Genomic DNA, 12,264 nt, shown 5'->3' on the forward strand with positions numbered 1-12,264 from the left:
TATCCTTTCTGATTGGTAATTCTAGGTTCCTGGGATATATTCCTAGAAGTGGGATCACTGGGTCAAATGGGAGTCCGTTTTTAGTTTTTTGAGGAAACTCCATACTGTTTTCCATAGTGGCTGCACCAGTCTGCATTACCACCAGCAGTGAAGGAGGGTTCCTTTTTCTCTCCATCCTCACCAGCACTAGCCCTTTGTTGATTTGTTGATGATAAGCCATTCTGACAGCTGTGGGGTGGTATCTCATTGTCCTTTTCATTTGCATCTCTCAGATGATTAGTGACTCTGAGCATGTGTCTCTTGGCCTTCCTTTAGTCCTCTCTGGAAAAGTATCTTTTTAGTTCCATTGCCCATTTCTGTGATTGCGTTGTTTATCTTCCTTTTGTTAAATTGTATGCGTTCCCTGTAAATGTTGGAGATGAAACCCTTATCAGAGAGAACATTGGCAAATATGTTCTCCCATGCAGTGGGCTTTGTTGTCTTGTTGATGGTTTATTTTGCTATGAAGATGCTTTTTATTTTGATGCCATCCCATTTGTTTATTTTAACTTTATTTTCCATTGTCCCAGGAGCTGGTTCGGTGAAGATATTGCTTCAGCATATGTCTGAGACTCTGCTGCCTGTGGTTTCTTCTAATATTTTTAGTTTCCTGTCTTATCTTTAAGTCCTTTATCCATTTTGAGTTTGTTTTTTGTGTATGGTGCCAGTTGGTGGCCTAGTTTCATTTTCTGCACGTATCTGACCAAATTTCCCAGCACCATTTATTGAAGAGACTGTTTTGTCTCCATTGTATGTTTTTGCTTCCTTTATCAATATTAATTGAGCTAGTGGTTTCGATTGATTTCTTCGTTCTCTATTCTATTCCATTGGTCTATACGTCTATTCTTGTGCCAGTGTCAGGCAGTTTTGAGAACAGTGGCTTTGTAAAACAGCTTGATATCTGGTTCTGAGATCCCTCCTACTTTGTTCTTCTTTCTCAGGATCGCTGCAGCTATTTGAGGTTTGTTTGTTTCTTAAATATATTTTATTGGTTTTTAATAGAGAGTAAAGGAGAGGGATAGAGAGTTAGAAACATTGATGAGACAGAAACATGGATCAGCTGCCTCCTGCACACCCTCTACTGGGGATGTTCCCCCAACCAAGGTATATGCCCTTGATCAGAATTGAACCTGGCACTTTTCAGTCTGGAGGCCGACGCTCTATCCACTGAGCCAAACCTGTTCAGGTTCAGGGTCATTTTATTTTTATTACAGATGGATTTTTGGAGAGTTCATTCTAGGTCTGTGAAATATGCTGTTGGTATTTTAACGTGGAGTGTATTGAATCGATAGTTCGTTTTGGGTAGTACAGCAATTTTCATGATGTTGATTCTACCAAGCATTAACATGGCATGTTCTTTAATCAGTTTTGTCTTCCTCTATCTCTTTTTCAACGTCTTGCAGTTTCTGAGTAGAGGTCTTTTACCTTTGTAACGAAGTTTATTCATAGGTATCTTAATTATTTTGGTGGGATGATAAATGGGATTGTTTTTCAAACTCTCTTTGTGTAAGTTCACTATTGGTGTATAAAATACCATACATTTCTTGGTGTTAACTTTTTACTCTGTTACGTTGCCGAATTCATTTATTAAGTTTACTAATTTTTTGAAGGAGTTTTTGGGGTTTTCTATGTGCAGTATCATGTCATCTGCAAATCATGACAATTTATTTGTTATTTTCCAATTTGGGAGCCATTTATTTCCTTTTCTTGTGTGATCACTGTGGCTAGCATTTCCAGTACCATTTTGTAGAGAAGTGGTGTAAGCGAGCATCCCTGTCTTGTTCCTGTTCTTGAGGGAAATGGATTTAGTTTTTGCCCATTGAGTATGATGTTGGCTGTAGGCTTTTAATATAAGGCTTTTATATGGGGAGGGATGATCCTTCTATTCCCACTTTGCTGAGTGTTTTTATCAGAAAAGGCTGTTGCACTTGGTCAAATGCCTTTTCTGCACCAAATGATATGATTGTGTTTTTTTTTTGTCTCTCATTTTTTTTTATGTGATGTATCATGCTTATTGATTTGAGGATATTGTACCAGCCTTGCATCCCTGGGATAAATCCCACTTGTTCTTGGTGTATGATCTTTCTAATGTAATGCTGGATCCAGTTTGCTAGAATTTAGTTGAGGATTGCATCATCACTGTTCAACTGGAATATTGGCTTGTAAGTCTCTTTCTTTGTGTTGTCTTTTCCTGGTTTTCGAATTAGGGTAATGCTGGCTTCATAAAAAGAGCTTGGAAGCGTGCCTTCCTCCTGAATTTTTCGAAAGAGTGTGAGAAGAATTGGTTTTATTTCTTCTTTGAATGTTTGGTAAAACTCCCCTGTGAAGCCATCTGGTCCAGGGCTTTTGTTTTCTGAAAGCTTTTTGATTACTGTTTCAATTTTCTCACTAGTTTTTGGCTTGTTCACGTTGTTTGCTTTTTCCTGATTTTGTATTGGAAACTTGTATTTTTCTAGGAATATGTCTATTTTGTCCAGATTGATGAGGGATGTTTAATGAACCAAAGACTCAGAGGTAAGACGGCCATAGAGGATGATTGATGCCAGACAGAGGGCTACAGCTCGCTTATGCATGTAGCAAACTCTGCACTCTCACCATTGCTTTTATTGAGGTTTGGTACAAGGTTAGTGAATCAGCAGTTAATCAATTAAATCTTGTTTTGTTCTATATTATTACAATAGCTTATTGAGGACAACTTGCAGCTGTGCCTTCCCTTTCTGTTCTACACCCATGACTATTTAATCCTAGCCTTTCTCATGGAGGAAAATGTTCCTGGAACTCAAGATTGTGTGCAGTGTTGACCCAGCGTGACTCGCTTGAAAGTCACGCTGTGCTCCTGATAGAACATTCACTTCTTCTTGGCAGGACTTCAGATCCTTGTTTACAAATGTCCTGCTACAAACCCCCCTTTTTTTTTCTTGCTTCATTTGATGGAGCATCAGTGAAAACACAGCTGTTTTTCTCCTAATTAGTTGCAATTAGTTGCTTGGTTTTCCCGAGTCCTTGGAAGACTAAATATAAAATGATACAGAGATAGAGTATCAATAATAGTATTCCAGCAGGAGCTCCTAAAGTAGCTTGTAAATGGGGTATAGGATTTAATTGTTGCAATTCCTTAACCATATTTTTAACACTTTTTTCCCAGTTAATTTATGCAATTTCTTTTGAAATATTTTTTGTATATGAGATTGTAAATTTAGAATTTCTTTTGTTAGATTTTTATGATTGAACATATGTTTTTTAACCTTTTCCCATGGAAACAGACTTTCATTCTAAGGTACAGGAGTAATGCAAATTGATGAATAATTCTAGTTATATTTCATATGAATTTTCTCTGCAGACTTACAATTTGATCATCTATCATTAATAAAAATGGTAATCGAACACAGGCTTGTGCAAAGGCAGTTTTGTTAGCATAAAATTGTAAGGTGTATATCCCAGAGTTATTTTTATAGATTTGCTTATTTTATGCAAATATATGCTTTCAAAGAGTGTAAGGCAGACCCCAGTTTCCATAAGTCAGATTCAGCAGGATGTCCTTCTTGATGAGGTGTTGGGGGAGCAAATCCTCCATCATGCCATACGATGCTTACATTCGCTTGCGTGGATATGGACTTGTTCTCTCCTCTATGCCATCGTAGATCAGCTCCATTGGCTTTGGAAGGGGCAGAACCTGAAGGGCTCCAATCAGTGATGCTTCCATAGGAAGTATTAGATAAAACCCAAACTGTCTCTCCTCTACAGGATTCCCAATGGACTCAATCAGACAAGTGTGTAAACATAGGAACATGACATGGTGGAAGTAATGGAGGTGTACTGTTGTTATCCCAACTAACATTTTTAAACCCATGGGCACTCAGAAGAATCAAATGCCTGTTTTTTGTTGCGGTAATAGTGTTTTCAAAATGTTCAGCAGGGCTTGTGCCTGTATTGTTGAACAATGGTCTCCTTGACCTAAGCATATTGGCACTCGCTGAGTTCCAGTGGTATGATTTTCTATGACTCTACCTTCCTCTTCTGGTTTTAATGGACCTCGATCATCATAAGGTCCGGGTAACCAATTTGAGTCATTAACATAAATTCGAACCTTTGAATCCAACCAAGAAACACCTCTATTCGGTGGGGGATTAGGACTGTAAGCCCAGTATATATGATTCTTAGCATTTACCTGAGTGGTTATTAGTGCAAGTATAGCAAGGAACAAAGTCGATGGCGTCACTTCTTTACCATGATGCCAAACCAGTTGTTCTCCCTCTTTCGGAAGATTCTTCACCTGACCCCAGGTTGGTACAGATGAATGTTGCGTTGAACTTAGAGCTTTGCGGGTAGGAGACCCCATCAAGGTCATCTCTGAGAAATCCTTAGTCAGGGCACTTAAGTAGAACTTCCTTTTGGTTCCCATGTCTCCGCTGAAGACGCCTCTCAGGAACCCAGAACTTTTCTTTACCTGTGGAAATATAAGCATATCCTCGCCCCCATCGTAGGACCCATGCAGGATCCCATGACTGAGAGGACTCATTATGATAAAACACAGGTTGATTGAATTCTTGTGAAACATCCTTTACCCAGTGTCGCTGAGCAGCAGTACTGTCAGTCTCATCTTGATTTAAAAAAATTAAAGTAAATAGAGCTGTTAATAGTCTTCATGTAGGGGATTCTCCCTGTTTTTGTTTTTTGATCATTTCCTTTAAGGTGTGATTTTGTCTTTCAATAATAGCTGGTCCTGTATTGTTACAAGGGATGCCAGTGACGTGAGTGATATGATGAAATTGAAAAAAAATGTTTGACATTTTGTAGATAGATATGCAGAACCATTATCAGTGTTAATATTTTGAAGTATTTCCATTACTGCAAAAGCTTTTAGTAAGTGAGTAATTACTGCATATTGAGAATCAGTGACAATATTTACAGCTTGAGGAAAATGTTGTAGTAATAAAACAATGGCAAATAGTTCTGCGCATTGTACTGAAGTGTATGGAGACTGAATTACCTTTGTTAGCTGTTGAAAATGAAAACCAGCTATTCCTAGCTTGTTTGCATTGGTATAAACAGTGGGGCCTTGAATTGGTTCATTAGCTATAATATGATGAGGCCATATTCATTCAGTTTTCTTAAGAAATTGTCACCTTTTATTTGTAGGATAATGTTTATGTATTTTCTCTAAAAAATGAGCACAAGCAGTTTGCTAGTTATCACATATTCGAAACAATTTTTGAATTTTTTTGACAGTAAAAGGTACTATAATTTCTTCTGGATCTAAACCACATAATGGTCTTAATCTTAATCTCCCCTTGTAAATAATTTGGCAAATTGTTTGAATATAAGTCTGTTTTATTTTGCTGTGATTTATGAGGCAAGAAAATCTATTCAATAACATTACTATCTTGAAGAAGTAACCCTGTATGAGAATGCTCAGTGTGGAAACTAATAATTTAAAATTGTCTATGGAGAGAAGTCTATTTAATTGTGTTTGTTGTATATGCTGTTCTATCCAAGTTAATTATTTTTCTGCATCAGGGATTAAAACATGTGGGCTATTTAATTCAGGTGGCCCCTTTAGGATTTGAAATAAATTAGTCAATTGATAAGTAGGTATATCAAGACTGGGTCTCAACTAATTAATGTCTCCTAATAACTTTTGAAAATCGTTTAGAGTCTCTAAACTGCCTCTTCTAATTTGAACCTTCTGTGGAATAATGGAGACATCTGTTAATTTTTGCCCAAGATATTTCCATGGCTCCTGCCATTGTTTCTTTTCTGGGGCTACTTCTAATCTATAGTCTTAGAATTTTTCAAGGAGGTATTGGTAAATCTCCTGTAATTGTGATTGAATTTCAGAAGCTATTAAAATATCATGTATATAATGATAAATTAGAGTATTAGGAAATCTTTTTTTGACTATTTCTAAAGGCTGATGCACATATGCCTTTCATATAGTAGGACTGTTGAACATTTCTTGTGGTAAGACTTTCTATTGATACCGTTGAGTGGGTTGAGCTTGATTTAAAGCCGGGACAGTAAATGCAGATTTCTCATAGTCTTGAGGTTGTAAAGAAATAGTGAAGAAATAATCTTCATGACTCTTCCTGAGAGAGAGCCTTTCTAATTGCAATTGTTAATCTTTTTTTAAAAAATATATTTTATTGATTTTTTACAGAGAGGGAGGGAGAGGGATAGAGTGCTAGAAACATTGATGAGAGAGAAACATCGATCAGCTGCCTCCTGCACATCTACTGGGGATGTGCCCGCAACCCTGGTACATGCCCTTGACCGGAATCGAACTTGGGACCTTTCAGTCCGCAGGCCGACGCTCTATCCACTGAGCCAAACCGGTTTCAGCTGCTATTGTTAATCTTGACAGAAAGTCAGTGTAAGGCTCCCCTGCTTGTTGAGTAATTTTAGTAAAAGCAGAAGATGCCTTTCCAGGTGTATCCACTCTCTGCCAAGCTCTTAAACAACATAATTTATCTGAGTGATATGCAAATCTGAAAAAGGTGCCTGTGCTTGCAATCGCCCATCCTGTCCAGACCCAGTTAATTCCTGAAATGTTTGTCCTGGAGGCTGTTTTGCTGCATTTTCTCTAGCCATAACGTCAGCTTCCTCTCTCCACCATGTTTTAAATTGTAAATATATTCCTGGATCCAGTACAGTTTAGGTCAAAGCTTCCAAATCGAGGGGAATTAGCAAAAATTCTGAGGCATAACTAGTAAGTAATCCCGTCACAAACGGGGAATGCATGCCATAAGAATTAATTGCCTCTTTTAAGCTTTTGAGAGGTTTAAACTCATGAGGACTGAGGACTATGAGCCACATTAGCATAACCATTTGGATATTGGGGATATTATTGCAGATCCTGTGGCATTGGCTGCCGCTGTATCAGAAATGCAAGGAAATCATTATCTCTTCTCTCCATGTGGGAGAAACAATCTCATCTCCAGGTTCTGAATCAAATAATATTTTGTTTATTTCAGTAGGCAAGGGCAGCTGGAATTGCCTATGTGCCCCTGTGGAATAATGTGGTGGGTCTGGAAGAGGAGCCGAGGGAGTTACTCCGGGCTCCTCTGACAGTGGCTGTTGAACTGGAAAAGCATTTTTGATTAATTCCTGTAACTTATTAGTGGGTTTAACATGAGGCGGTGGGATACCACATATTAAAGCCTTCGTATGAGTCAGCAAATCTTTTAAGAACTCTTGTTTGTCATCCCTTGTTTTGATTTTCTTTTTTAATCTCGTTTGTTCGCTACCACTTGAATCAGTGCTACTAGTTTCACTTTCTGACAAATCCTGGATGTCCTCTTTATCAGTCTCTTCTATATCTTCATATCCCTTCAACTTCCGTTCAAAATCTTTCCTTTTTTGGTCCGTATTATTTCCAGGAGGCAAAGAAGGCATGTCTTTATCAGTTTCACAAGCAGAGTAAGAACGAGAGCTAGTAACTTTAATTGGAGTAGCCTTATAATCTGCTTTTGACTGCAAAGATTTAAGAGCCATAGTAATCAAAGTACACAAGGACCAAACTTCCTGTCCTATAGGATCTCCATTCTGATGAGCGTGACGTAGCGCATGAACCTTTAGATTTAACTGATTTCTGCCTGTCAGCTCAAACCAATAACAATGCCTTTTTATTTCTCTAGCTAATTTCCTAAAAGTGTCTTGAGACACACTAACCCCAGTGCTTTTAAGCACTGAACGCAGCAGAGTCATATATTGACTCTCTGCCGTTGGGGAGTTCCCCAATGCGCTGCCTGGCTTGCCGAAAGTTTTGCATATACCATTGCAGACTTTTTGCCTTTCAGTCCTGTGCGTTCCCAGTACTTACCTTAAGGTCCCTATTTGGGCGCCAAGAGTTGAGGGATGTTTACTGAACCAAAGACGCAGAGGTAAGATGAGCACTCAGGATGATTGACGCCAGACAGAGGGCTACAGCTCGCTCAGGCATGCAGCAAACCTTGCACTCTCACCATCGTTTTTATTGGGGTTTGGTACAAGGTCATGTGTCAGCAGTGAATCAATTAAATCTTGTTTTGTGCCCTGACTGGTTTGGCTCAGTGGATAGAGCTTCAGCCTGCGGACCCAAGAGTCCCAGGTTAGATTCCGGTCAAGGGCATGTGCCCTGGTTGCGGGCACATCCCCAATAGGGAATGTGCAGGAGGCAGCTAATCGATGTTTCTCTCTCATCGATCTATCTCTCTCCCTTCCTCTCTGTAAAAAATCAATAAAAAATAAAATAAAAAAATAAATCTTGTTTTGTTCTATATTACTAGAGGCACGGTGCACGAAATTCGTGCACTTAGCGGGGGAAGTCCTCAGCCTGGCCTGTGCCCTCTCGCAGTCCAGGAGCCCTGAGTGGATGTCCAACTGATGGGTTAGGCCCACTCCCCATGTGAGAGGCTCCTGCCACCACCGCTGCACTTGGCAGCAATGAGCCGGGCTCAGGGCTTCTGGCTGAGTGGCATTCCCCCTGTGGAAGCGCACTGACCACCAGGGGAAGCTCCTGAATTGGGTTTCTGCCCCCTGGTGGTCAGTGAATAGCATAGCAATCGGTCGTTCTGCTTCTTGTCTATTTGCATATTAGCCTTTTATTATATAGGATTACTATAGCATATTGAAGACAACTTGCAGCTGTGCCCTCCCTTTCTGTTTTACACCTACAACTATTTAATCTGAGCCTTTCTCAGGGACGTAAATGTTCTTGGAACTCAAGATTGTGTGTAATGTTGACCCAGCGTGACTCGCTTGCAGTTCTCGCTGTGCTCCTGATAGAACATTCGCTTCTTCTTGGCAGGACATCAGATCCTTGTTTACAAATGTCCAGCTACACAGGTTGTCCAGTTTGTTGGAGTAGAGTTGTTTGTTGTAATTTTTTACAATCCTTTGTATATCTGTGGGGTCATTTGTTACTTCACCTCTTTCATTTATAATTTTGTTTATTTGGGTCATCTCTTTTTGTTTTTGTTGAGCCTGGCTAGCAGTTCATGATTGTTGGTATCCTTTCAAAGAACCAGCTCCTGGTTTCATTGATCTTTTATATTTTTTTGGTCTCTTTGTTGTTCCTTTCTGCTCTGATCTTTATTATCTACTACCTTCTGAGTACTTTGGGCATTTCTTGTTGCTTTCTTTCTAATTGATTAAGTTGCAAGGTTAGATACTTCATTACCATTTTTTTTTTTTGTTTTTGGAGGTAGGCCTGTAGAGCTATGAACTTGCCTCTCAGGGCTGCTTTCATTGTATCCCATAGATTTTAGGATTGTGTGTTTTAATTGTCACTTGTTTCCAGGATGCTTTTCATTTCTTCTTTGATCTCTTTGATAACCCAACCATTGTTTAATAGCATGCTATTTAGCTTCCAAGTGTTTGATTTTTTCATTGTTTTTATTGCAGTGGATTTCTAGTTTTATGCCATTGTGACCTGAGAAGATGCTTATTATGATTTCTATGCTCTTGAATTTGAAGAGATGTTGCGTGTCCTAATCTGTAGTCTGTGTTTGAAAAGATCCCATGTGCACTGGAGAAGAATGTATATCCAGTAGCTTTGGGATGAAATGTTCTGAAGGTGTCAAGTCCATCTGAACTGGAGAGTCATTTAGGATTGCTGTTTCTTTGGAGTTTTTTTTGTTTAGAGGATTTATCCAGTGGTGTCAATGGGGTATTAAAATCCCCAACTATGACTATATTGCTATCTGTCCCTTAATACCTTCCAGAAGTGTGTATTTTATGTATTTGGGTGCTTCTGTATTGGGTGCATATATGTTTACCAGAGTTATATCTTCTTGTTGAATTTCCCCCTTTAGTATTATGTAGTGGCCTTCCTTGTCTCTTGTTATGGCCTTCACTTTGAGTTCTATTTTGTCAGATATAAGTATTGCCATCCCAGCTTCTTTCTCATTTCCATTTACCTGAAACACTTTTATTTTCCATCCCTTCACTATCAGTCTGTGTGAATCCTTAGCTCCGAGGTGGGTCTCTTACAGACTCCAAATATATGGATCATGTTTTCTTATCCATTCACCTACCTTATGTCTTTTGATTGAAGCATTTAATCCCTTTGCATTTAATGTTGTTATTGATATGTACTTGTTTGTCATCATTTTTATTCTTATATATTTGTTTCATCTTGCCTTTCTGTTTCTTCTTTTTACAGCAGTCCTTTTAGCATTTTTTGCATTGCTGGCTTGGTGTTAATAAACTCTCTTAGCCCTTTTTTGTCTGTGAATGTCCAGATTCCATCTTCAATTTTGAATGGTAGACTTGCTGGGTATGTATTCAGTCCCTTGTTTCACATCACTTTGTATATTTTATTCCATCCCCTTCTGGCCTGGTGTGTTTCTGTTGAGAAATCAGTTGATATTCTAATGGGAGATCCCTTGTAGGTAACTTTCTCTGTCTCTCTCTAATGGCCTTTATGATTCTTAGTTTGGCATTGATGTTTAATTATGATGGGTCTTAGTGTTGGTCTTTTTGGGTTCATCTTGTTTGGGACCCTGTGTGGTTCTTGCACTTGCATAGTTATTTTCTGGCCAATATCCGTGAAGTTTTTGTCATTATCTCTTCCAACATGTTTTCTATTCCTTGCTTCACTTCTTCTCCTTCTGATATGCCTATGATGCAGATGTTGTTTTGTTGGGTGTTGTCACAAAGCTCCCATAGGCACTCCTCTTGCATTTTAAACTTTCTTCATCTGACACGTTAGTTGCCTCCATTTCATTTAACTCCTTTTCCGTAGTTTTCACTTTATTCATTCCTTTGGGGATTGCTTTTCTGTCTCCCTATGTTTTGTTGTAATATTGGTATTGTATCTGTGAGCTAGATTCAACTGCTTTGCTACGCAGGTTCTTTTGGGGGTGTTTCTAATGGTGTGATCTCTCAGGTCTTCTGGGATAGGTCATCTAGTGGAGCTCCCTACTTGAGCTATTTGGGTTCTCTTGAGGTAGTTGGGTCTTGACTGTTAGTGTCTTATTTGTGGATGAAGTGTTATCACGGGTTAGCAATGTGACTGACCCCCAGCATTGTTTTGCAAGGTGTTTTGGATGTGATTATTGTTCCGGCTCTGGTGGAAAAGGTTTTCTGAGGTCTCACTGGTATGTGCTCACTGTTTGTTCCCAAAGACCATTGCCTGGGATTAAGGAGTCTTGGGGCCTGCGGCTCAGGAACTGTGACTTTAGCTGGTGTGGTGTGACCGTCGCTGGATTAGCATTACTCTGAAACTCACTATGAGGTCCCAGGCCTATGAGTGTGCGGAGGCGGGTATCTCGTAGTTTGTGGTTGAGGCAGTGGGATTCTGGCCAGTGTGATTTCCCTCTGAATCACAAAGGGGTTTAGGATCCAGCAGCAGACTGTCCAGAGGTAGGTAACCCGGGGTGTGTGGGGGGGAGGGGTGGTGCCCTGCATCCTACTGAGGGAGCCATGCACCCTCAGTTGGAAAGGCATATGCCCAGTGATAGCACCAGGAGCTGTCTGCAAGTGGTGTGTGCTTGTGGGGCCTACACACTGGATCAGAGTGATTGTGCTGTGCCTCTGGCCCGTGTAGGGAGAAGTCCCATTTTCTGCTTTGGGGGATGAGCATCCATAATTGGAATTGGATGCCCAGTGCCTGCTTACAAAGGTACCCAAGTATCGTCTACTGGGGCAGTGGGCTCAGGGGGCCCTTGTGCTGGAGCAGCGCTACTGTGGGGACTGGATGCCAGCATGTTGTGCCTTGCAGCAGGCTCAGGGGACTTGCGTGCTGGATCAGTGCAATGCAGTGACCAGAGGTCTGCAGATGGAAAGGAGGAAGTCCGACTATCTTCTGCTGGGCCATTCAGCACTTGGTTGGATACTAGTGTGCTCAGTGGCAGGTCACAGAGGCCCTGAGAGTTACCTGCTGGTGCAGTGGCCTCAGGGGGCCTGCGTGCTAAAACCATGCGACCATGGTGTATGTTGTTTGGCAGTCGGGATGGGGGAAGTCCACATTTCTACTGCTGGGGCTGTGCAGCCTTGTTTGGATATGAGCACGCCCAGCTGGGGCTCGAAGTGGCATCAGGAGCTGCCGTTAGGGGCAGCAGTCTCAGTAGCCCTGTGTGCTGAAAAGACGCAACTGCGGTGTCCAGAAGTCAGCTATAGGAAGGGGTATATCCCAGTTTTTGCTGCCTTGTGGTCTTGGTTGAAATTGTGCGTGCCCAGCAGGGGCTCACAGAGTCACCCAGGAAATGTCTGTTGGGGTGGTTGGGCTCAGGAGGCCTGGACACT

General features: G+C 40.6%; 1 protein-coding gene across 1 annotated transcript in view; it reads right to left on the bottom strand.

Moving 5' to 3' along the window:
• Positions 1-11,939, bottom strand: part of LOC308512370 (centriole and centriolar satellite protein OFD1-like) — a gene marked incomplete at both ends in the record, with an annotated part of 134,089 nt that extends 122,150 nt beyond the window's left edge. Inside the window, 1 exon segment of the mRNA XM_081082139.1 lies at positions 11,897-11,939. Within this exon segment, the coding sequence (XP_080938265.1) occupies positions 11,897-11,939 (43 nt within the window).
• Positions 11,940-12,264: the final 325 nt, after the last annotated feature.

The sequence above is a fragment of the Myotis nattereri genome, assembly GCF_964212035.1.
Source record: "Myotis nattereri genome assembly, chromosome: Y".
In the NCBI taxonomy this organism is placed as follows: Eukaryota; Metazoa; Chordata; class Mammalia; order Chiroptera; family Vespertilionidae; genus Myotis; species Myotis nattereri.